This window comes from Hemiscyllium ocellatum, chromosome 15, assembly GCF_020745735.1.
Source record: "Hemiscyllium ocellatum isolate sHemOce1 chromosome 15, sHemOce1.pat.X.cur, whole genome shotgun sequence".
In the NCBI taxonomy this organism is placed as follows: domain Eukaryota; kingdom Metazoa; phylum Chordata; class Chondrichthyes; order Orectolobiformes; family Hemiscylliidae; genus Hemiscyllium; species Hemiscyllium ocellatum.
In genome coordinates, this window is record NC_083415.1 from 13922437 (window position 1) to 13948796 (window position 26360).

A 26360-nucleotide genomic window follows, 5' to 3' on the forward strand; every position below is an offset into this window, starting at 1 on the left:
CCACTATGATGCTGTAGGATTCACTAATTACACCTTGTTGAATTAACAATTAGAATTTTAGTGGTGTACTCCTAATTAAATCTAGGTACCCTCACTGACTCCAAAAAGTTTATTTTATATTTCTAAAATGACACATTTCTCCATAATGTTAAGAATCCCTCTTTGTAAAATGTTTACTATTATTTCAGTTGCCATGTTAATCCAATCATAACCATTGACTTCACTATCCAAACATTCAAAAGCAAATTATACATATTAACTGTTTTTAAGATCCTGGATGCTTACATGTAAATGTTTAAAGTGATTGGCTGTCTATATACTGACAGACAGCTTGTGGACCAAGACATGTCTTTGACTTAAGAGAAAAGGAAACCATTTCACAGGGTAGCTTTTTTGAGGCCAGTAGTGAATACAGTTTATTTCACTTTTGGTTATAAAATCTGGTTACAAATGTAATTTTTGGGGGTTGACTATCTCATTTGGCTGGAAGGCTGGTTTGTGATGTGGATTGATACCAGCAACGTGGGTCCCATTCACATACTGCCCAAGATTACCATGGAACATGGTTGCCCTTTGCCTGAGGTATGGTGATCCTCAGAGTTGATGAGCAATGGAATAAATCAAGTTATGGAAAGCTATTTTTTCCAATTCATCTATCATTTGGAAAATTCACGTGCAAGTTACTAAAGCAAGAAGGAACTCTGTGGCAATCAGAGCCATCTTGCTATGTAGAATTATGCATCTCTAAACAGTGTGGTAGTTGATCTTAGGATAAGACTGGAAATTATTAGCATTCGTTAATACTCCTTTTATTTTAAAATATGATTCTATTTAGTTTGACTTTTGACATTTCATATGAGCCTTAACTTCATAGTTTGGCAATGCAGTGTTTTCTGATCAGTTCAGAATGGTCTGGAAATGATGAAGGCATGCAGCACTATTTGCAGTGTATACTTGAAGGGTTAGAGGCTCACTGATAGTTACCACTATCCCAGACATTTCACACATGAGATCACATTTCAGCTCATGGGCTTGGCTGTGAATGCTCCCTCTAAACACGCTGGATAAATAGCAATGGGAAATTGCAATATTATGAATTATCACAGTAAAGCTGAACTTTTTGTAAGGAACACTAAATAAGAGTAGCTGAATTTTAATTTGGAGCTGGTCTATTTAAGCATAATTAACTACAGATAACTAACAGTTTCTTCCAACACTTTGCACTTGCTTCTTAATAATGTTGATGCAGATTTATTCTGTTCAATGTTTCTGGGGGGGCTTGTAAACTTTTACCATCTGTTGGAATTGAGATTTGAAAAATGTATTCTGTAATTTTTTTTAAAAATCAAATTTATACAATTAAGAATGAAACTACTAATCATTCCATTACCAACCATATATTAACTTGGTGTAATCTGCTTGAAATACTTCACAACATGAATTAAATGAGGCTTATAAATTAATCTAATTAACCACTTAAAACTGTATCAGGAATATTTTGCACTTAACTAAGTCCCTGAAATCCTATAAACTTTAAAGAGTGGTGTATTTCTGCTTGTCTATCCAAAAGTTATTTTTCACTCTGTCTTAACACAGCTCTGTTGATGGTATCTAAATGTGTGCAAATTGCCTCCTATATTTCCGTCTGTACTTAATAAAAACTTATTTGGCTGTAATGCATTTTGGGGAACCCTGATAGCATGCTCGGCAGTATATAAATACAAGTCTTTCTTTCCCTCTTACTTTGGTTGGTCACATTAATGTGTTATCACATTTTATTTATTTTGTAATGCCCACAGTACAAAGGCATTCAGCAGCCATCGCTATGGCCGGCACCGGACGTACGACTCAACTATGGAAACTGGCTTATTCCGAGAATTGAACGGGGCTCTAGCAGATGGTCTCGCTTTATAAGTGCCACCTCAATGCTCGTGAGTTCTATAATGTTGCCTACTCATTTACTATTGCAGTTCATTTACACTTTTATATTCAATTCCTGGATAATTTCACACATCTGACTCAAAACGGTTTTGCCCCCTATCAGAATCGCTTCTGCAAGCAACGTATACACTCATTCTCTGACAACTTTTTTGCTGAGTGAATCCACAGTTGGCTTCTAAATTGATCTAGAATTTGAAAGCAGAATTCTTTCCGGATCCCTGAGATTATCCTCGACTGAGGAGAGCTAGGCACTACTTTGTGATCAGGCACAGTGATGAAAGCAGTACAGGCCATAGGTTTTCAGTGTTATGTAAGAAATGATGAGCAAGTTGATGCCGAATTCAATTAGAATGAATCCGACAAACGTACAAATAATGTAGCGATTAATATGCTGGATAGAGAATATTATGTGGATTGCACCAGTTGAAATTTGATATGTCTTGCCCTGGGCTGCATTTCTGACCCTTGGGATGCATTTGCTAAACATGAAGGCTATGTAAAACAAATCCTGTAATACTTAAATCAAATTGTTTTGTAATGTTTTTGTTTGCAAATTTTATGAATAAAATATAGTTTTGAAAAAAGAAACAAATGTAAAGCAACATTTGCAACTGCTGGAAATTTGAAATACAAATAAATTTGTTAGAAATAGAATGGGCTAGAATTGAAAATTATACTCTTGTCTATACTGTATTTTGATTAGGTGTTTTAATGGTGCTTCTCTTTCAATGAATAAATAGAGCAGAAGGTTTTGTAATTTTCACATCATTCACATATCCTTCTTCAACTACATAAACAGTTTCCATTTCCTCTCCAGTAAAGGGGAGCTGATTTCAGTCAAGCCAGACTCCAATAACGTTACTCAATCTAGCCTGATTATTCCAAAAATGTTTTCTAACTAACCTTTTCACAGACGTTATTACACAACTCTAGCAGAGATAGGAATTGAACCCAGCCTCCTGTCTGCTACTGCAACACAAGAACCCTTCCAATGATTATTGCATATTAAAATTCCACGGTGTTATACAGTTGCAATGAAACAGCAAGGGAATGACTGGAACTTTAGTTATCTGCCTGTATTGTCACTACATGTATGTATCTTTGAAAAATGCAGTCCAGAAATGTTATTTTGTCAGACCAGCTGAAGGATGGTAAGCGATCCTGGTGTAGATCATATGCCAGCAAGAAATTTCAATTCATAACTTTGCCATTCAGTGTAAGAGTGATATTACTGAATTCAATTGATATCAAATCATCATTTCATGTGTATAAAAAACAAGCTACATGGTAAAAAGATGATGATTACTGACAATCTTTTATATATATCATTGTGGTATTTTTCCAAACCACTAATAAAGGTGACATGCTAGTGAAATGCATGGTGATTTAAATGTAAGGTCGGTTACTTCTTGTTTCAGAGAGATCAACCAGGACAGGCATAGGTAAAACACCAATCACTTAATTGATCAGACGTCTGTGAAAAACATTTGTCTTCAGATGCAATTTCACAGAGACATAGTATGAAAACGTGGTACAAATATCACTCAATGCCTAAAAGGTCAAATTTCATCTATGAAATCAAACACATCTCGACAGTGTATACGTATAAGCTTAAATTTGTTCGACCCTTGAGTAAATGAACAAATACAAATATGCATTGTATAAAGTTGTGTGTGTACAGTGGGCTGCACTCATTGAATAATTACATTGGCATATATAAAATGAAACTTAGAAACATTGGTAATATGTTAAACATTTATAATGTCTTATTTTGTGAATAAATCTAAATGTGAGCAGCATTTGACTTCTGGTCTCCTCCTTAACAGGTTTAACAGCAAATGTCTCAGTTTTCATGTTATATGATAAAGCGATGCAATTGGTGTGTGCGAGCACATGTTAGCTCACTATCAATAAAGCAAACACCGGACTTTGCACACACTATGTTGCAGAGTGATAGCATTTGGCATGTGTTCATGATGTCCCCCACTTTGCTTTTGACTCGACTGAAGGATAATTTGTATCTGACTTTCAAACATCTAACAATGTGTGGTGTGGAAACTAGGAAGTTAAAAGCACCTCATTACCCTACACTGTTAATTGACATTTATTTCATTCGTAAGCTTCACAAATTTCTGAAAATACAAACTAAAGTAAGAATAAGTAAAAGTTCTCATTTCCACATTTTAGAGCAAAAATTGTGAAGACATAATATTCCACAATTGTAACATCAGCTTTTCTGGAATAGTGAGGATGTTTCACAAGAATTATGAAATTAGCACATTATTAAAAACCAGCATGAGGCAAAACTCTGTCAAGGCTTTTACAACAAGACTTACAATAAAAACAGAAGTTTTCATCAATTCATGACTGCAATGGAGAAAATATTCTAAGAAGACCTCAACTATGCACACTGTCAAGGATATTGTCAGCTTGAATGGTGTGATAACAAATGCTGATATTACCAAGCAATAATATGGGGCAATTGTTTAACAGAGCACATTTAATGTGTGGAGGAACCAAGAAAATCTTCAAAGAAAAGCTGCCTTGAGTGAGAGAATGAATAAATTACTCTTATGCAGTTATCATTGGAAGGTTATGAAATATGTTCAGCAAAGACAACGACAGCAGAGATCAGAAAGACTTTTAATGACTTGGCTCGTTTTATTCACAACTAGCCCTTTCTTTCAACAATGAGATCGCTTGACTGTACAACCAGATGTGGTCCAAGGACACACAGGAGTGCTCTCCTACATGAGGCGACCTTGGTAAGTGCTCCTGGTCCAGTTGTTCTTGAAGTTGAGAACAGCCAGTCCAAGCAGCTGCTTAATGAGAATGGTGCTGCCAGATCTCCTGTTTTGATTGGAGTAGTTGTTGGGTTTCTGGTGTTCCTGTTGATGCTGATGGGTGCAGTGTACAGAATGAAGAACCCAGCCCAGTCTGTCCCCAGTGTCATGAGATTGAACTGTAGAGCTTGAATACAAATAAACCAGACAAACCTGTAAAAAAAATGAGATCTCTCTCCACAATGCTGCAAGGCCATGCTGAATTTCTCAAGCATTCCCTATGTTCCTTTCAGATCCACTGTATTTGTTTTTATTTTGAGATATGTTGTGCAAACAATTTGGATCTGCCTACAGACAAATGTTTCATAATTTCTTTTGACAGAAGCAGGACCAATTCATTCCTGTTGAGTAAAGTAAAATCTTTCCCCATATTGATTCATACATGCTGCCTAAATATTACTATTTATATTCAACCATGCTGTGTATACATAGAACCATGTAAAACTGTCTGCATGAAGAGTTCATGTCAGCTGCAATTCATTGATAATACAGGTCACCAATTCACTGAGCAGAAAATCTAACCTGACACTTTAATGGATCATTAAGGAGCTGCTGCCTTTCAGATTGAGACACCATCCACCCTCCCCATCTTTATTTTAATTTTAATCCCTCAGCACCCTAGCAGCTTCTTTTATACTCTTCAGCAAATCAACAAAACAATTAAACAAATTCACTGATTAACAGCCCAGTAAAAGAGTACTGTAATAAAAATTAAATAATTGACCAACAAATCATTACATGGTACTAAATCCTAAATTTCTCAGCACAACCACAAACCTCATGGTCACACCGCTCAAAAGAATGAGAAGATCTTATGCTATGATTCTGAAATAGGATAGAGCAGTTCCCCTGGTTCCATGACTAATATTTTACCTCAACAAGTAAAACAGAGAGATTATCTGTCCATTTTCATGTTGCTGTCTGCAGAAGCGTGCTTTGTGCAGATTGGTTACAAATGTTCCCACTTTACAGCACTGAATGCACCTTAAAATTATTTCATTGGAAGTGAAATTATGTGGGATGTGCTGAGGTCATGAAAGATGCAATGGAGAACTTTCTTTTTGTGGTGTTTCTAATATCAGTACAAAATGCCTTACAGATCATTACACAACCAGAAAAATGTACTTCTCATGTATATATTCATTTAACCAACATTTAGCACTACTCAGTAATCAACGAAATAATGCATGCATAATGATCTAAAACCAATCCTACAATCTGTTTTCCACATTTTCACGCACCAAATGGACACAAGAGTTAAAATTCATTTATGGCCCGCGGATATAAATATTGAAAACAAATGGTCAACAATAGTGTCTATGGTGTTCATTTGTAACATGCTGATAAATATACAATCAGCCACATCAAGACCCTCAATTCACCAAATGTGACTGGTGACTGATGCGTTTGATAACACTGAGTAAGTGTAGCAAAGTAATTGTTCGTCTGCCAATAAGAATTACCACTGGATGGCAGCAAAAAACATTCAAATTTTCATCTATTCTATGTACAATTATTTATTTGTATCATTGGCAATGTCAGCAAATTCATAATAACGTTACCTCCAGCTACATGAGCACAACCAAGAAAAAAATCTAGGTCAGTCTCACAGGTTTAGTGGGGACCAATGGCACTTCTGGCTTTATTTTAACAAAATATTGTTATGGCCCAAACCTGGGAAATTTATTACATCAACAGGAAAGATACCCCAAATTATTAAGGCCCCTGTTAGGGGCAGTAGGAATGAACTGGCCGCATAGTTATTCCTCTACACTCTCAGTTGGTTGCAATATGGTTAATTCATAAAAGATCCCTTTGTTGTAATAACTTTTTACTCGATCTAACTGAAATTTCAATATTCATACATTTCAAAAATATACTTTATTCATTAAAGTATCTTTGTATACATATAGTCACTAAAGCAACTCAGTTCTGTACAGTAACACATGAAGAAACAAACATAAAATATTTTAAAACAAACCTATCCTTACTGCCTGAACAGTTACATTTTTAAAACCTTCACTGAAGGTCAGAGGACATGACCAACTTTTCAAGCAAGGTGACAGAGTCATTGAGATGTACAGCACGGAAACAGGCTCTTTGGTCCAACTCGTCCATGCTAACCAGATATCCTCGATAAATCTAGTTCCATATCCTTCTAAACCCTTCCTATTCGTGTACCCATCCATCCTCCACCACTTCCTCATTCCATACATCCACCACCCCTTGCATGAAAAAGTTGCCTGTTAAGTCCATGTTCTAAATCAGTGCATAAAGACTGCAAAAACACAACTTGTGCAGTCAGCAACTTGTGCTAAAAATATGCTGAAAATGTGTAGCTAGAAAAGCGCAGCAGGTCAGGCAGCATCCAAGAAGCAGGAGAATCGACGTTTCGGGCATGAGCCCTTCTTCAGGAATTCCCGAAGAAGGGCTCATGCCCGAAACGTCGATTCTCCTGCTCCTTGGATGCTGCCTGACCTGCTGCATTTTTCCAGCAACACATTTTCAGCTCTGATCTCCAGCCCTCACTTTCTCTTGTGCTAAAAATATGCCACCGTTTGCGTCAGCTGTGCTAACTTTGGTTGAAATGGGCTGTCTGTTGAAATCTGTTGTATCACGAACAATGGGCACTGGGAATGGGAAACATAACCCACCTTCAATTGTTCCAAGACGAGGAAGATGAAATGGAACAAATTCTGTCAACAATGTCAAAATATCTCAACAAACCATCAAACAGTATACTACAAATGATAAACTTGGCTCAATATTAACACTCTTGCTACCAGATTAGAGAGCTTTTCATTCAAACCTCATCCTAGAGATTTTTGGATAACCAGTATTGAATGAATGCAGCACTGTTAGAGAGGCCGTCTTTCAGATTAGATTAGATTAGACTTACAGTGTGGAAACAGGCCCTTCGGCCCAACAAGTCCACACCGACCCGCCGAAGCGAAACCCACCCATACCCCTACATTTACCCCTTACCTGACACTACGGGCAATTTAGCATGGCCAATTCACCTGACCCGCACATCTTTGGACTGTGGGAGGAAACCGGAGCACCTGGAGGAAACCCACGCAGACACGGGGAGAACGTGCAAACTCCACACAGTCGCCTGAGTCGGGAATTGAACCCGGGTCTCAGGCGCTGTTAGGCAGCAGTGCTAACCACTGTGCCACCATGCCGCCCACTAATGAGATAATAAAGCAAGGCAAAATTTGACCTAAAAACAAACAAAAGCAGAAATAACTGAAGAAACACAGCAAGTCTGATAGCACGCATAGAGAGAAAAACGGAGTTACGATTTCGATCCTGTGACGTTTCCTCCTCAAGGTTCTGAGGAGGGTCACTGGATTCGAAACGTCGGCTCCATTTTCACTCAACAGATGCCATCAGACCTGTTGTGCTTCTCCAGCAATTTATGTTTTTTGCTTGTTTCAAATTTCCAGTATTCACAATTCTGCTTGATTTCAGTGACCTCTCAGGTAAATGATCTCACAACATGATTTGAAAAGCAGAGGAAAATTGGTGTCCCGGTCACTATTTACACATCAACACCTAATTAAACATTGTATGGAGATGCTCAATTGGTTTATTTTGATTTTGTAAGTAAGACTTTACAGCATGTAAACAGGCTGCAGGATTCCTAACAATGTCTACTCTTCAAAAGTACTTAATTGACTGCAAAGTACTTTGGGATATCCTGAAGTTGTGAAAGCTGCTCAATGAATAAGTTATTGCTTCCAACTTTTGGAAACATCTGCCAAATGCGTAGTTGGAGATGTGGCTCTAGGACACGGCTCATCAGCCAAACAAAGACCCACAGAACACATGACCAGTTAAGCAGAATTTCCAAGGCGGACAATTATTTTGTTAGCAAGTGATTGCTACATACAGAATTTATTCATACGCATAGATAAACAGTAGGGTGGTATTCAGTTTTTAAGTGCACCCCCGAGAATTTCTCTGCACTTTTAAAAATAGCATATTAGCAATGACAACAGGAAATGGATCTTTGGTATATCCATTCTGTTTTCTGTCTCTGTGATACATTGTGTACTGTAGCAGTGTAATAGAGATCTGTGTAATGGCAGGTCCTCTGTTTATTTCTCCATACCTTATGGTCTTTTATTTTCCCTTTCAATTGTTTGTAGAAGTAGCCCATCAAGTCTGCACAGGCCCTCCAAAAGCATCCCATCCATACCCCTACTCTATCCCCTCAATCCCATGTTTACCATGGTCAATCCACATCATCAGCATACGTTTGGACTGTGGGAGGAAACCGGAGCACCCAGAGGAAACGCACGCAGGCATGGGACAAAAACGAAAACTTCAGACAGTTGCCCAAGACTTGAATTGAATCCGGATCCCTGAGGCAGCAATATTGAGCAACCATGCTGCCCCAACGGGTCCCTCCAACTGACATGCTCCATCCTTCTCCAGTGACCCTGTGGAGTTATATTTGGCAGAGGTCTTTTGAGGCTGAGCCTTGAATATACTTAATGGCCGAGATAGACAGATTTTTAATCAGGAATGGAATCAAGGGTTATGGGGAAAAATAAGAAAGTGAAGCAAAGAATTATCAAATCAGTCTTGATCTCATTGAATGACAGAACAGACTAGATGGGCTAAACGGTGCACAAATACTTCAAAATCTTATGATCTTACAGAAACATATTTGGCAAATTTCTAGTCTTTAGATATTTGCTTTTTCTTAAGATCAACATTTCAGGCCCAAACAAAAAGGTACACAGCTTTGATAATTATTTCTTCAGGAGTTTTACTCATTCATGTTCTGTGCAATTCTTTATTTACAGAATATATTCTTTGCCATTGGTGTCCCAGCCCCTTTCCTTAATGATCTTCTGACAAGGTGCTTCCCAATACCTATCCCAACTACTGACCATTGATCTTGATCTCTGATTTCCCACTATTGTTCTTCCAATATTCATGATTATTCCGACATATGGGTTGAATGGCCTCTTTGTACACCTTCTGTGGTTATGTTTTATATGTTCATTTCAAACAGTAAACATTCCCTGATTTGGTTCTTCTGCCTTTATCTATGGTAGACCACAAAGGAACAATGCAGTGAAACCCAAGCTTGAGCTCACAATCATCAGGTATTTTGTGAATGTGGAGAGACACCAACAAATCCCAAACACCACAGATTCGCAAGAACACTCGAGCAGAATCAAAGTGAATTCCCAAGAGCTGTGGCACACCTTGGTTTAGTCTCAGTTCCTGAAAGATACAGGGAGATACTTGAGTTGAAATATAAATAGAACATGGAATGATCTATTGATAATTTTGGTCTTAATTAAATAAGTTTATGAACTACAGTGTTAATAACTTGCTACTTTTAATTCTTGTCCAGAACCTCTTGTTAACATGCAAAACCTTGTGGAGTATTCTTTCAGTTAATAACGGAGAGATCCAATTGCTTTTTAAAAGCTAATGGTCTCTCTTGAGGTTATAACACTGCAGATCTTCTGTACTACTGGGCACAGAAAAAGTTCCAGCTCTTGCTTTAAGGCATGCAATAAGTCCATTGTACACGGCCACAATTTGTACCAGAGTTTCATTATACTCAGCAGAAGGGAATCACATTGTGACCTTTAAGTCTAGTCTTATACAACTATGAGGAGATGATGGCCTAATGATATCATTGCTAGACTATTAATCCAGAAACTCAGCCAATACTCTGGGAACCCACGATGACAAAATTTGGAATTAAGAATCATTGTCAATTGTCAAGAAAAACCTAACTGACTCACAAATGTCCTTTCAGGGAGGAAATCTGTCATTTTAGTTATATTAATTGCTATAAAGTCTCAACAAATAAATGAAACCAGACATATCACTTCACATCGATCGAAGTACCAAATTATTCTTGAGCTAAAGCCAGAAACATGCCTGTCAACCTTACACAGTTCTCCTTCCTAACATTTGGGGGTTTGTACCTAAATTGGGAGACCAGTTTCAGACAAGTTGAGCAACAGCCTGACACAGACATACTCATAGAATTTTACCTTAATGATAATGTCCCAGACACCATCATCGTTATTCCTGAACAAACCCTGTGTTGCCATCTCAACAGACCTAGTTGAGATGGCAACACAGTGATGTACAGTGGGAAGAAGTTGCCCAGGGAACCCTCAACATTGACCCCCAGACCCCTTGAAGCCTTATTGCTTCAGGTTAAATATGGGCAAGGAAATCTCCTGTTTACCACATTTCGATCTCCCTCAGCTGATGAAATCAGTACTCCTTAATATTGAACAATGCTTGGAGGAAGTGCTAAGAGTAACAAGGGCACAAAATGTGCTCTGGATGGGGATTTCAACGTCCGCCATCAAGAATGGCTGGGCAGCAGCACTACAGATCGACCTGGTCAGCTACTAACGGATGTACCTGCTAGGCTGGGTTGGCAGCAGGAGGTGAGGGAACCAACAAGAAGGAAAAACATACTTGACCTCATCCTTACCAATCTATCAGCTGCAGACATATCTGTTCATGACAGTAACGGTAAGAGTGACCACCATTCATTTCTTGTTGAAGTGAAGTCCCATCTTCTAATTGAGAATAACTGCCATTGTGTTGTGTGACACTATCACCGTGCTAAATGGGACAAACATCAAACAGATTTAGCAACTCAAAGTTGGGCATCCAAGAGATGCTGTGGGCACCAACAGCAGTAGAATGTAACTCTAGCACAATCTGTAACCTCTTGGCCTGCCATATGCCCCACTCAACCATTACCATCAAGCCATGGGATCAACTCTCGCTCAAGAGAGTGTGAGAGGGCATGACAGGAGCAATACCAGATATACTTGAAAATGAGGTGTCAACCTGGTGAAGCTACCAACAGGATTACTTGCATGTCAACAGCATAGGCAGCAAGTGATAGTCAGAACTAAGTGATTCTACACCAGTGGGTGGGATGTAAGTTCTGCAGTCCTGCTAATTACAGTCATGAGTAGTGGTGGACCTTTAAATAACTCACTGGAAGATGAGGTTCCACACATATCTCTAATGATTGTGGAGCCCAACATATCAGTGCAAAAGATAAGACTGAAGTTTTTGCAGCATTGTTCAACCAGAAATGTAGACTGGATAATCCAGCTTGGCCTCCTGCAATAGTCCTCAGTATTACATATACCATTCTTCAGCCAATCAGATTCACTCCACACTATAACAGTTGGAGACACTGTATACTGCAAAGGCTAAAGGCCATGACAACATTTTGGCAACAGCACTAAAGACTTATGCACCAGAACTTATCGTTCCAGGAGCCAAGCTCTTCCAGTACAGTTATAATGCTAGTATCTACATGACAGTGTGGAAAATTGCCCAAGGATGCCCTGTACACAAAAATCCAACAAAGACAACTATTGACCCATCAGTTTTGTCTGCAATCATCAATAAAGTGATGGAAGGTGTCATCAACAATGTTACCAAGCAGCACCTGCTCAGCAATAACTTGCTCAGTGACACACAGTTTTGGGTTCTGCCAGGGCCTCTCAGCTCCTGATCTCATTCCAGCATTGGTTCAAACACAAGCAAAAGAGCTGAATTCCAGGGGTGAGGTGAGAGTGACAGCCTTTGGCATCAAGGTTGCATTCTACCAAGTGTGACATGAAGCAACCCCAGCAAATCTGGAATCAATGAGAATCCAGAGAAAACTCTTTGGTAGTTGGAATCATACCTGGGTCATATGAAAATGGTCATGGTTGCTAAAGGTCAGTCAGCTCAGCTCGAGGACATCTCTGTAGGTGTTCCTCAGGGTAATGTCTTCAGCCCAACCATCTTCAGCTGATTCATCTAAGACCTTCCCTCCATCATATATTATCTATAGCACATGGACCACAGTGTCATAGAGTCACAGAGTCATAGAGATGTACAGCATGGAAACAGACCCTTCGGTCCAACCCGTCCATACCGACCAGATATCCCAACCTAATTCAGTTCCACCTGCCAGCACCCAGCCGATATCCCTCCAAACCCTTCCTATTCATATACCCATCCAAATGCCTCTTAAATGTTGCAATTGTACCAGCCTCACCACTTCCTCTGGCAGCTCATTCCATACACGTACCACCCTCTGCATGAAATTGTTGCCCATTAGGTCTCTTTTATATCTTTTCCCTCTCATTCTAAACCTATGCCCTCCAGTTCTGGACTCCCCGATCCCAGGGAAAACACTTTGCCTATTTATCCTATTCATACTCCTCATAATTTTGTAAACCCCAATAAGGTCACCCCTCAGACTCCGACACTCCAGGGAAAACAGCCCCAGCCTGTTCAGACTCTCCCTACAGCTCAAATTCTCCAACCCTAGCAACATCCTTATAAATCTTTTCTGAACCCTTTCAAGTTTCACAACATCTTTCCAATAGGAAGGAAACCAGAATTGCACGCAATATTCCAACAGTGGCCTAACCAATGTCCTGTACAGTCGCAACATGATCTCCCAACTCCTGTACTCAATACTCTGACCAATAAAGGAAAGAATACCAAACGCCTTTTTCACTATCCTATCTACCTGTGACTCCACTTTCATGGAGCTATGAACCTGCACTCCAAGGTCTCTTTGTACAGCAACACTCTCTAGGACCTTACCATTAAGAGTACAAGTCCTGCTAAGATTTGCTTTCCAAAAATGCAGCACCTCGCATTTATCTAAATTAAACTCTGTCTGCCAGTTCTCAGCCCATTGGACCATCTGGTCCAGATCCTGTTGTAATCTGAGGCATTCCTCTTCGCTGTCCATTACACCTCCAATTTTGGTGTCATCTGCAAAATTACTAACTGTATCTCTTATGCTCGTATCCAAATCATTTATGTAAATGACAAAAAGTAGAGGACCCAGCACCAATCCTTGCGGCACTCCACTGGTCACAGGCTTTTAGTCTGAAAAACAACCCTCCACCACCACCCTTTGTCTTCTACCTTTGAGCCAGTTCTGTATCCAAATGGCTAGTTCTCCCTGTATTCCATGAGATCTAACCTTGCGAATCAGTCTCCCATTGGGAACCTTGTCGAACGCCTTAATAAAGTCCATATATAACACGTCTGACACTCTGCCCTCATCAATACTCTTTGTTACTTCTTCAAAAAATTCAAGCAAGTTTCTCAGATATGATTTCCCCACACACAAAGCCATCTTGACTATCCCGAATTAGTCCTTGCCTTTCCAAATTTAAGTACATCCTGTCCCTCAGGATTCAGTCCAACAACTTGCCCACCACTGAGGTCAGTCTCACCAGTCTATAGTCCCCTGGCCTGTCCTTACCGCCCTTCTTAAACAGTGGCACCACATTTGCCAACCTCCAGTCTTCTAGCATCTCACCTGTGACTATCGATGATACAAATATCTCAGCAAGAGGCCCAGCAATCACTTCTCTAACTTCCCACAGAGTTCTCGGGTACACTTGGTCAGGTCCGAGGGATTTATCCACCTTTACCCATTTCAAGACATCCAGCACTTCCTCCTCTGTAATCTGGACATTTTGCAAGATGTCATCATCTATTTCCCTACAGTCTATATCTTCCACATCCTTTTCCACAGAAAATACTGATGCAAAATACTCGTTTAGTATCTCCCCCATTTTCTGCGGCTCCACACAAAGGCTGCCTTGCTGATCTTTGAAGGGTCCTATTCTCTCCCTAATTACCCTTTTGTCCTTAATATATTTGTAAAAACCCTTAATTCTATTTGCCAAAGCTATTTCATATCTCCTTTTTGCCCTCCTGATTTCCCTCTTAAGTATACTCCTACTTCCTTTATACTCTTAGATGAGCAGAGGGATCTTGGTGTCCATGTACACAGATCTCTGAAAGTTGCCACCCAGGTAAATAGTGCTGTGAGGAAGGCATATGGTGTACTGGGCTTTATTGGCAGAGGAATTGAGTTCCGGAGTCCTGAGGTCATGTTGCAGTTGTATAAGACTCTGGTGAGGCCTCATCTGGAGTATTGTGTGCAGTTTTGGTCGCCATACTATAGGAAGGATGTGGAAGCTTTAGAACGAGTGCAGAGGAGGTTTACCAGGATGTTGCCTGGAATGGTAGGAAAATCTTATGAGGAAAGGCTGAGGCACTTGGGGCTGTTCTCATTGGAGAAGAGAAGGTTTAGGGGAGATCTGATAGAAGTGTATAAGATGATTAGGGGTTTAGATAGGGTAGATACTAAGAACCTTTTACCGCTAATGGAGTCAGGTGTTACTAGGGGACATAGCTTTAAATTAAGGGGTGGTAGGTATAGGACAGATGTTAGGGGTAGATTCTTCACACAACGGGTTGTGAGTTCATGGAATGCCCTGCCCGTATCAGTGGTGAACTCTCCTTCTTTATGGTCATTTAAGCGGGCATTGGATAGGCATTTGGAAGTTATTGGGCTAGTATAGGTTAGGTAGGATTCGGTCGGCGCAACATCGAGGGCCGAAGGGCCTGTACTGCGCTGTATCCTTCTATGTTCTATGTTCTATGTACTCTTCTAAGAATTCACTCGATCTATCCTGTCCATACCTTACATATGTTTCCTTCTTTTTCTTAACCAAACCCTCAATTTCTTTAGTCATCCAGCATTCCCTATACCTACCAGCCTTCCCTTTCACCCTGACAGGAATATACTTTCTCTGGATTGTTGTTATCTCATTTCTGAAGACTTCCCATTTTCCAGCCGTCCCTTTACCTGCGAACATCTGCCTCCAATCAGCTTTCGAAAGTTCTTGCCTAATACTGTCAAAATTGGCCTTTCTCCAATTTAGAACTTCAACTTTTAGATCTGGTCTATCCTATTTCATCATTATTTTTAAACTACTAAAATTATGGTCACTGGCCCCAAAATGCACCCCCACTGACACCTCAGTCACCTGCCCTGCCTTATTTCCAAAGAGTAGGTCAGGTTTTGCACCTTCTGTAGTTGGTACATCCACATACTGAATCAGAAAATTGTCTTGTATGCACTTAACAAATTCCTCTCCATTTAAACCTTTAACACTATGGCAGTCCCAGTCTATGTTTGGAAAGTTAAAATCCCCTCCCATAACCACCCTATTATTCTTACAGATAGCGGAGATCTCTTTACAATTTTGTTTCTTAATTTCCCTCTGACTATTAGGGGGTCTATGATACAATCCCAATAAGGTGATCATCCCTTTCTTATTTCTCAGTTCCACCCAAATAACCTCCTTGGATGTATTTCCAGGAATATTCTCCCTCAGCACAGCTATAATGCTATCCCTTAACAAAAAAGCCACTCCCCCTCCTCTCTTGCCTCCCTTTCTATCCTTCCGATAGCATTTGTATCCTTGAACATTAAGCTGCCAGTCCTGCCTACCCCTGAGCCATGTTTCTGTAATTGCTATGATATCCCAGTCCCATGTTCCTAACCATGCCCTGATTTCATCTGCTTTCCCTGCTAGGCCCCCTGCATTGAAATAAATGCAGTTTAATTTATTAGTCCTACCTTGTCCCTCCCTGCCCCGACTGATTGACTCACTTCTGTTCTCAACTGTACCAGTTTCAGATTGATCTCATTCCTCACTACCTCCCTGGGTTTCACCCTCCCATCTTACTAGTTTAAATCCTCCCAAGCAGCTCTCGCAAATTTCCCTGCCAGTATATTATTCCCCTTCCAATTCAAGTGCAATCCGTCCTTCTTGTACAGGTCACTTCTACCCCAAAAGAGATTCCAATGATCCAAAAATGTGAATCCTTCTCCCATACACCAGCTCCTCAGCCATGCATTCATCTGCTCTATCCTCCTATTCCTACCCTCACTAGCTCATAAGACCATAAGACATAGGAGTGGAAGTAACGCCATTCGGCCCATTGAGTCCACTCCGCCATTCAATCATGGCTGATGGGCATTTCAACTCCACTTACCAGCTTTCTCCCCGTAGCCCTTAATTCCTCGAGACAACAAGAATCTATCAATCTCGGCCTTGAAGACATTTAGCGTCCCAGCCTCCACTGCACTCCGTGGCAATGAATTCCACAGTCCCACCCCTCTCTGGCTGAAGAAATGTCTCCGCATTTCTGTTCTGAATTGACCCCCTGTAATTCTAAGGCTGTGTCCACGGATCCTAGTCTCCTCGCCTAATGGAAACAATTTCCTAGCGTCCACCCTTTCCAAGCCATGTATTATCTTGTACGTCTCTATTAAGTCTCCCCTAAATCTTCTAAACTCCAATGAATACAATCCCAGGATCCTCAGCCGTTCCTCATATGTTAGACCTGCCATTCCAGGGATCATCCGTGTGAATCTCCGCTGGACACGTTCCAGTGCCAGTATGCCCTTCCTGAGGTGTGGGGACCAAAACTGGACACAGTACTCCAAATGGGGCCTCACCAGAGCTTTATAAAGTCTCAGTAGCACATCTCTGCTTTTATATTCCAACCCTCTTGAGATAAGAGACAACATTGCATTCGCTTTCTTAATCACGGACTCAACCTGCATGTTTACCTTTAGAGAATCCTCGACTAGCACTCCCAGATCCCTTTGTACTTTGGCTTTACTAATTTTCTCACCATTTAGAAAGTAGTCTATGCTTTTATTCTTTTTGCCAAAGTGCAAAACCTCACATTTGCTTACGTTAAATTCCATCAGCCATTTCCTGGACCACTCTCCCAACCTGTCTAGATCCTTCTGTAGCCTCCCCACTTCCTCAGTACTACCTGCCTGTCCACCTAACTTCGTATCATCGACAAACTTCGCTAGAATGCCCCCAGTCCCCTCATCCAAATCATTAATATATAATGCGAATAGCTGTGGCCCCAACACTGAACCCTGCGGGACACCGCTCGTCACCGGCTGCCATTCTGAAAAAGAACCTTTTATCCCAACTCTCTGCCTTCTGTTCGACAGCCAATCCTCAATCCATCCCAGCAGCTCACCTCGAACACCATGGGCCCTCACCTTGCTCAGCAGCCTCCCGTGTGGCACCTTATCAAAGGCCTTTTGAAAGTCTAGATAGACCACATCCACTGGGTTTCCCTGGTCTAACCTACTTGTTACCTCTTCAAAAAACTCCAACAGGTTTGTCAGCCATGACCTCCCCTTACTAAATCCATGTTGACTTGTTCTAATCAGACTCTGCTCTTCCAAGAATTTAGAAACCTCATCCTTAATGATCGATTCTAGAATTTTACCAACAACCGAGGTTAAGCTGATTGGCCTATAATTTTCCATTTTCCATAGCACTGGGAGTAATCCAGATATTACTACCATTGAGGACTTCCTTTTTAAATTTTTGCCTAACCCTCTGTAATCTCCCTTCAGAATCTCAATCTTTTCCCTTCCTATATCGTTGGTTCCAATGTAGACAATGACCTCATGCTGGCCCCTCTCCCCCACGACAACATTCTGCACCCTCTCTGAGACATCCTTGATCCTGGCACCAGGGAAGCAACACACCATTCTGCTTTTTCACTGCTGGCCACAGAAATCTGTACCTCAGACGAGAGAATCCCCTAACACCATTGATCTCTTGGAACTCGATATACCCCTCATTGCATTAGAGCCAGTCTCAATACCAGAAACTTGGCTGTTCGTGCTATGTTCCCCTGAGAATCCATCACCCCCGAGAATCCATCACCCCCTACATTTTCCAAAATAACATACCTGTTTGAAATGGGTATATTCACAAAAGACTCCTGCACTAGCTGCCTACTTCTCTTACCCTTCCTGGAGTTAACCCATCTCTGTGACTGTATCTGAGACTTTCCCCCCTTCCCATCACTGCCATCTACCACATACTGTTGCTGTTGCAAATTCCTCATCGCTTCTAACTGTCTCTCCAACCGATCCATTCGATCTGAGAAGATTCACATCCAGCAGCATTTATGGCAGATATACTCCGCAGTAACCTTTAAAACTCCCACATCTGACAAGTATATATCACAGTGGTTCAAGAAGGCAGCTCACCACCACCTTCTCAAGGGCTATTAGGGGCGGGCAATCAATTCTAACCAAGTGCACACCCCACAAAGTCAAAATTGGACACAGTTCTTTTTTTAACCTCAGGAGAGACCAAGGCCTATTTTGTTTCAAAACACCTCGCCTTGGGCTGGAAAGCTCATCGAATCAAAAAGGTTCTTACCGAGCTGCAGTTAAGCAAAGTTCACCATGATGCATAGTGCACAAGCTTACTGACGGGTTACCCGTGCAGAATCTGGGCTGAAGCGTTTAATTTGGTTCTGGCTTTACTGTTTGTTTGCGTTATTCGAATTGTTATATTCACGAGAGTAAGCCACATTGCGTCCGAAAAATCTGGTTTGAAAAACAGAACTAGTTGAAGGACCTTGATTGGTCTGGAACTTTCAGATCCAAGCCACTCCATCCGCCCTCCCTCTCAAAAACGAGCCCCTCAAAGAAGGGTCTAGTGAACGTGTCGTGCTTGAAGCCTGGAGCGATACAGCGTACTTCTTTGCATAAATCATTTACATCATTGGCAATGCAAAGTTCACTAGTCCGCTTAAAATGTTTGGGTTTGACCGTGTATCGCCTGAGCTGTTTTGTCATGTGAAGAGGGGGTCAGAACCAATCCTCCCGAGATTGCACTTACAACGTGTGAAAACGTCCAGGACCCGAGCTAATTGTTGTTCACCAATTTGCTCGGTCCCAGCCTTCACTCTCATTCAAGTTGTCGCTCTGGATTGGTTTTAAAATTCTCCATGTTACACCCGCGCAGCTTTTCTCTCGTGTGCCTCCTGTTCTTGCTTTCTCTCTCTCTCCCCCCCACTCACAATGCTGGGATCTTGCTCTCTGGAGATTTCCCCCTCTCTCCCTGCCCTGCCCTGTCTCCCACGGGCCAGTTGGTGGCAGTGCGGGCCCGGGGAGGATCAGGGAGGGACTGAGTTCAGGAACAGCCCCATTCCCGGGAAGTGGACGGGCCCGCCCTCAGCACTCACTGGGAAAGCTCAGCTCAGCGCCAGTGCAGGCAAATAAAGTTAAAAGTTGCGTTATTGCAAGTTCCCGCACTTTGTCGATTCTTACCCCCATTTGTTTCTGGTTATCCTGAGAATCCCGGAGGAAACCGTGTGGGATTGTGCAATTCCAACACGAGCCGAGAGACGCCATCAACGAACAGTGTCGCGGGGTTAGCATTGTAAAGTTTGAGTGTGTTCCCAACTTCCAGGCTGCAGCAGCCCCTCACTGTTCAAGGGCCTCACTGGCTGAAGCATGTTCAGCAGTTAGTTCTATCTCGAGAGCTAAAACCAGGTAAAAGCCTACTTGATGATAATTGATTGACATATCCATATTCTAGGTACATTACTGCCTTCATGGCTATGTGTTTTTGAGTTTGGAGACAGTCGCTGTTTTATGTTTACTGTTCCAAGCTGCCACTTTTGGGATTTGTGTCATTTTGTTTGTTCACCAGTGGATGACAAATCAGGCTGGGGAATATTCCGAGAGAAAAAGTGTTTTGCTGGAAAAGCACAGCCGGTCAGGCGGCGTCCAAGGAGCAGGAGAGTTGACATTTCGAGCATAAACTCTTCATCGGGAAAATTTATTCCAGAGACGGTCTTCCTCTCAGCTAATATAGTTCTTTTTCAAATAAGGTACTTGCGGCTCCCTCCCAAGCGGGGTTTGTGGTTCAGTGAGTCACAGCATTGAAGCTCTCCGGCGGCAAATTAATTATTCACTGGAACTACCACCTCATTGCCCTGACCTCAACCGAGCCCAGTGAAATCTGGGCACTGAACGGACCGCTTTCCTGATTGATGAGCAGGTTCTCCTATTGGAACCTCTGAGATTTCTGCAGCATGTCACTGTGGACCCCTCCAGGATTGGATGATATCAGTGTAATTTCTCGCCGCACGTGTACGCCTTGTTACTCTGATTGTGTCGGGGTCTATTGTACATAACTGATTTCTCTCTCTCCCCCCCCCCCCAACCCTGTCAAGAAGGCTGCAGTATGTCACTCTCGTCTTTTCAGAGTGTTCTGGTCTGTAACTGCTATTGTTCCTGGGATAACACAATACTGCATTTCAATTGTGAAGTGGAATATATGATATTCACCCAGAGTGTTATGTCACAATACCCTTTCTCACCAGCCAATGTCTTTTCCTGTGTCTTATGTTTGAATTACTAATGCATGGTTTATGTCATACCATCCCACTGTGTGAGCAGTGACCTGGACACAGTGTTTTACTTTGTTTCTGCTGTAATTTTCAGCATGTGATGTGGCATGGCCTCGAAGATTCTACACAAGTTTAGAAGGAAGGTTAAGAAACACAACACAACTGAGGAAACGGTGGAAGATTTTCCTGAAAGATCAGAGCTCGATGATGACACAGAGGGATTGTCAGCACGCCTGAGTGGGACACTGAGTTTTGGAGATGTCGATGTGACAGATGAGGAGTATACCCAAGCAGATGCAGCGAACAGTGACTCTGACTTTTTACAAAGTTTTGAAAGTGGTGAGATGGAATGCACAGGTAAACATTGTTTTGAAACATATCAGGATAAATTCTTAACATTCTAATTTTGATGTGACTGTTATTCTTACTGCTGAAGAATATGACATATATGGTTTACATCAATATTTAATATGTGTTCAGACTTGCTACTGTGAATGAAACTACTAGAATAGTTGATGGTGTAAATTCTGAAAATAGCTATTTTGTAGTTTCAGAGGGTTCAAATGTAGAACAATTGGAAGTAGAGCAGTAAATATAGCTTCAGAAGATGCAACAGAAACAGACATTGCTGGAGAAACTCACAAGGTCTGGCAGCATTTGTGGAGAGAAAACAAAGTTTTCCGAGTCTTTTTAGGATAACTGGACTGGAGATGTTAACTGTTTTCTCTCTGCAGTTGCTGTCAGACCTGGTGAGTTTCTCCAGCAGTTTCACTGTTCATGTTTCAGATTTTTAGCATCTGCAGTTTTTTTGTTTGATTTCAGAAGATGCAGTTGATCTAAGTGGCAGGTTGAACTATTGGCTCTGATTTTGCAGAGTGAGTACTAAATGGCTTGGTGCTCACAGTTCTCTGAAGCAATACACAAAACTCTGGCATTTGCACATATGTAGTTTGACATTGAAATCAAGATATTGCTGTTCCAGCTTTTCTGCAATCTGGTTGAAGGTGCACATTGTTGTTTACTTCTGCTCAGAGATACCCCAGCTTCATTGACTAGAATGTCTACTAATCTGGCTCTTCAATTTGCATAACACATGGTACTAAAACCCATTCAAATTCTGCTACTGACCGAGAGATCCCATTTGATATACATTCCATTTAAGCAATGATTGGGTAATTTGTAACCCCTAAAGTTACTGATTTGAAATTGTGGTATACTGTTTTCATTGCATAATGATCTACAGTGATATTGTCTTTTTTTTTAGCTTTTTGTTTATGTTGTGTGGTCATCTCTGGAAGACCAATATTTACTGTCCATCTTGAATTGATCCTGAACTGAGTGGTTTGTTAAACCATTTCAGACAGCAGTTAAGGGTCATTGCTCATTGCTAAGAGTCTGCAGTCACGTATGGGCCAGACTGGGTAACGATGGTGGATTTCCTTTCTTAGTTCCATCTGATTCACTAATGGAATTTATCAGTGATCATTATCATACTTACCATGACAGAGACTAGCTTTATATTCCAGATTTATTAATTGAGTTTAACTTCCACCATCTGTTATGGGTGAATACGCGTGTTAGCCTGGGGCTCTGGATGACAACGCCTTGTGCTAACATTTCTTAAAAAAAAGTCTAATTTCAGTTATATTAGATTTGCATTGCTAGTACGTACCTACAACAAAAGTTTCCTTCCAGATAAACTAGGCTGAAATATTGATTTACAGTTATGGTGGAGACAGATGTGGCTTCTAAACAGCTGGATCAATAGTTAAAATTCTCCTAAGGGTAACGCATTGGATGCACAACCATAATGCCAGTTGCTGTTCAAGCTCCTTCAGCTGTCAACACTTGCTGTTTTTTGTAAATATATTTATTAGCAAATTTTTTTTACTTTACAAACTTATAAAGTTATTGAAAAATACAATCAATAACAAATATCAGTATAATAAAAAGAAAAAAACCCATAAATTACAGTACAGCTACTGTCTATTAACTACTAACCTACCCTATAATACAAAATAAATCCTAACACTGTGCAAAGCAACACCAAAAAAACCCCACAAAATACAGAACAGCTATGCGCAAAGCTCCCAAACAAAGGAACGGGAGCATTGTATGTGTGTGTGTATGTGTGTGTGTGTGTGTATACACACACACACGTGCACACGCGCGCACACACACACACACACACACACACACACACTCTCAGGAGACAACCCCCCCCGAGGGCCCAGGGCTTGACAAATCTGACCATCCTGGTTAAACAAACACCCTAGTTAAGATCACTGACAAATAATCAATAATCCAAATAACTCAAGGGAATGTGCTCCATAATTAATTTCTGCTATCCCAGCAAGCCCGGCGGGTTCTCAGACACCCAATTCATCAGAATATTCTTCTGTGCACAGTATGCAAGAATATTTAATAGTTTCTTCCCATGCCTGTCTAAAGATAGTAACTTCAGGAGACCTAAGAGAGAGATATCAGGTCCACTTTGACTTCAGTCCTCAATACCCTCCCTATCTCTCCCGCCACAGTGCTCCAATAAACGTGGAGCCTGTGGCATATCTAGAAGCAATGGGTAAGAGTACCTACACTTATTTTACATTTGAGGCACACTGATGATTTTAAACTTCGCCAGACAGTCTGGTGCCAGATGAGCCCTGTGCAGAACTTTTAATTGCGTAGCGCATGTCCTATTACAGATTGGGATCTTTCAAGTATTTTCCCATATGTTCTCCCATATTTCAGGAGTAATTTCCACTCCTAGCTCTTGCTCTCAGAGCTCACATAACTGGTTAATATCCCAGCAGGCAATAGAGGGCACTAACCGAAAGGGTGTTTGTGGAACACAGCAACAACCTCCCTGTATTGGGCTTATAGGGCTCAGTGAGAAGTATAGTCTTCTTCTAGATGAAATCCCTAAACTGAAAAAAATGGGAAAGGTCTCTGCTGGGCAACCTGTATTTTCAGCTCAGTTGCTCAAAAGACATCATAACCTCCCCTTCAAACAAGTCTCCCAAACTAGAAATTCCTCTCGCTGCCCATAGTTTGAACCCTGAGTCCATCATCCCTGGTTGGAACCCTGGCCTGCCAACTATTGGTGTAAGTGGCGAAGTCTTGGATGAGCAGCCCTCACTCTGACGCATCACCCTCCATGCCTTGACAGTCCTAATGTCAATGGGGTTCCGGCAGTGGTCCATAACTGTCCTCATCTTATCCATGAACAATAGGTTAGTAAGAGGGCACTTTGCCTGGGAGGCCTTAATATCCAGCCATATTGAGTTTGGATTGTTACCTATCCAATCACAGACAAAGGAGAGCAGGGAACTCAATTGATACCTCCTGATGTCTGGGAAATCAACTCCTCCCCCTCCTTGAGGCAACTGCAATTTAGTAAGTTTGATGAGGGGCCACCCACGATGGCAGACAAAGAAACCAAACCACCCCATAAGCTTCCGCAGCATTGACCTGAGAAATATTATAGGAAGCATACGCATGGGATAAAGCAAATGAGGAAGAACATTCATCTTAATGAGATATATTCGGCCCAGCCATGAAATTGGAAGAGCCTCCCAACTCTGGAGATCTTGCCTAATATTGTCAAGCAAGTGAGCAAAGTTAATCCGAAATAACAGATCAAACTTGGGGGTAATAAAAATGTCGAAGTAACAGAACCCTGCCAGTGACCACTTAAAAGGGAACTTGGGCCACCTTCAACTTCTGGCACATCCTTAAATTTCTCCAAAGGCATAGCTTCTGATTTTGCAAAGTTAATTTTGCAAAGCCTGAAATAGCCTGAAATGAATTGATACATTGTATCAAATTGGGTACGGAGGTCATTGGGTTTGATTAAAAACAAAAGGACGTCACCAGCATACAGTGTAATCTTGCGTGCCCTCGATCCCACTTCAGGGCGTTATGACAAATGGCCTCTGCCAGCGGCTCTATCATGTAAACAGCAACGATGAGAGGGGGCAGCCTTGCTGACTACCCCTACTAATCCTAAAATTCCCAGACTTCACCCCGTTGGTGATGACCGCAGCCAGAAGGTGGAGATATAAAATGTCCACCCACCTAGCAAAGACTCCCTCCAACCCAAACTTTTCTAAGACGTAAAAAAGATACGGCCATTCCACCCAATCAAATGCTTTCATTGCATCTAAGGAAATCACCAAACCCTGAATCGATTGTTGCTGATAAACTTGGACCATATTCAGCAACCTCCTAATATTATTAGAGGACCTACGGCCCCTTATAAAGCCTTTCTGGTCCTTTTTAATAATATGGGGAAATGCCCTTTCCAATCTCAGCGCCAAGAATCTTGAAATTTGAATTTTATAGAGAGATGGGCCTGTATAAGGCACAATCCTCAGGAACCTTCCCCTTCTTAAGAATTAAGGAAATATTAGCTTCTCTGAAAGATGGTGATAGGCATTCATGCATGTAGGAATGACTGTACATTTCCAACATCGGCCTTGACAGAATACCTATAAACACCTTATAAAACTCACCCAGGAGACCATCAGGGCCAGGTGCTTTCCCACTCTGAAGTTGCCTAGCTGCCTGCTGTTTTTCCTGAACTGTCAAGGGGGCATTAAGGAGAGAGGCCTGTTCCAATGTACCCCCTGGGAGGTCCAGGTTATTAAAAAAGTCTCCATTTTAGCCCTTCTGTCCTCGCAACTTTCAGATTGATACACTTCAGAGTAAAAGCCTCATTAATCTTTTTAGCGTTGTATGTGAGGACCCCGGCTCTGTCTCTGATTGCGGTAATAGATTGGGGAGCTTTATCCTAGTCAGGTACGCTAAATACTACCCTGCCCTATCCACACATTCGAACAGCCTTTGTCTAGCAAAGGCAAGTTCTTTCTTTGCGTTTTGTGTCAATATTGAATTCAAGGCAGCCCGGAGGGCCGTGATTCGCTGTGGCTTAATCACTGAAGGCCGCACAAAATGTGCCGCCTCTGCAGCTTTCAACCACATCTCAAGTAGACGCTGCTGTTTCTCCTTCTGTCATTTCCGGCTAGCTGAATAAGAAATAACTAATCCCCTAGCAAAGGCCTTAGCAGTCCCCCGTAGCATAGACGGACTACTAGCCACGCCTGAGTTGATAGTCAAGAATTCCTGAAACTCCTTCAAAAGGTATTCCACAAATTTGGAATCCTTAAGAAGAAAAGGGTCCAAACGCCAGTGCCGCAAACCTAGCCCTTCACTCTTGGCCTTAACCTCCAAATATATGCCGCATGATCAGAGATAGCTACATTTCCAATTTTAAAACCCACAATCGAATTCAGAAGGAGGTCAACGCTCGTGTGACATTTATGTGGGTTTGAAAAAATGGTGAAGTCCCTGCCAGTAGGGTAAAGACATCGCCAACTATCCACCAGCCCCAACCCCTCACATAAGTCAACCACCTGCTTGGCCTGCGAATAAATAGATGGATTAGATTAGATTACTTACAGTGTGGAAACAGGCCCTTCGGCCCAA

At 41.5% G+C, this 26360-nt stretch overlaps 1 protein-coding gene across 1 annotated transcript in view; it reads left to right on the forward strand.

Annotated features, from left to right (window-relative positions):
• The first annotated feature begins 19686 nt into the window (after window positions 1–19686).
• Window positions 19687–26360, forward strand: part of snx21 (sorting nexin family member 21) — a 47477-nt gene continuing 40803 nt past the window's right edge. Inside the window, exons 1-2 of the mRNA XM_060835970.1 lie at window positions 19687–20010; window positions 20968–21230. Of these exons, the coding sequence (XP_060691953.1) occupies window positions 20981–21230 (250 nt within the window). The 5' untranslated portion in view covers window positions 19687–20010; window positions 20968–20980. The remainder of the gene's footprint in view (window positions 20011–20967; window positions 21231–26360) is intronic.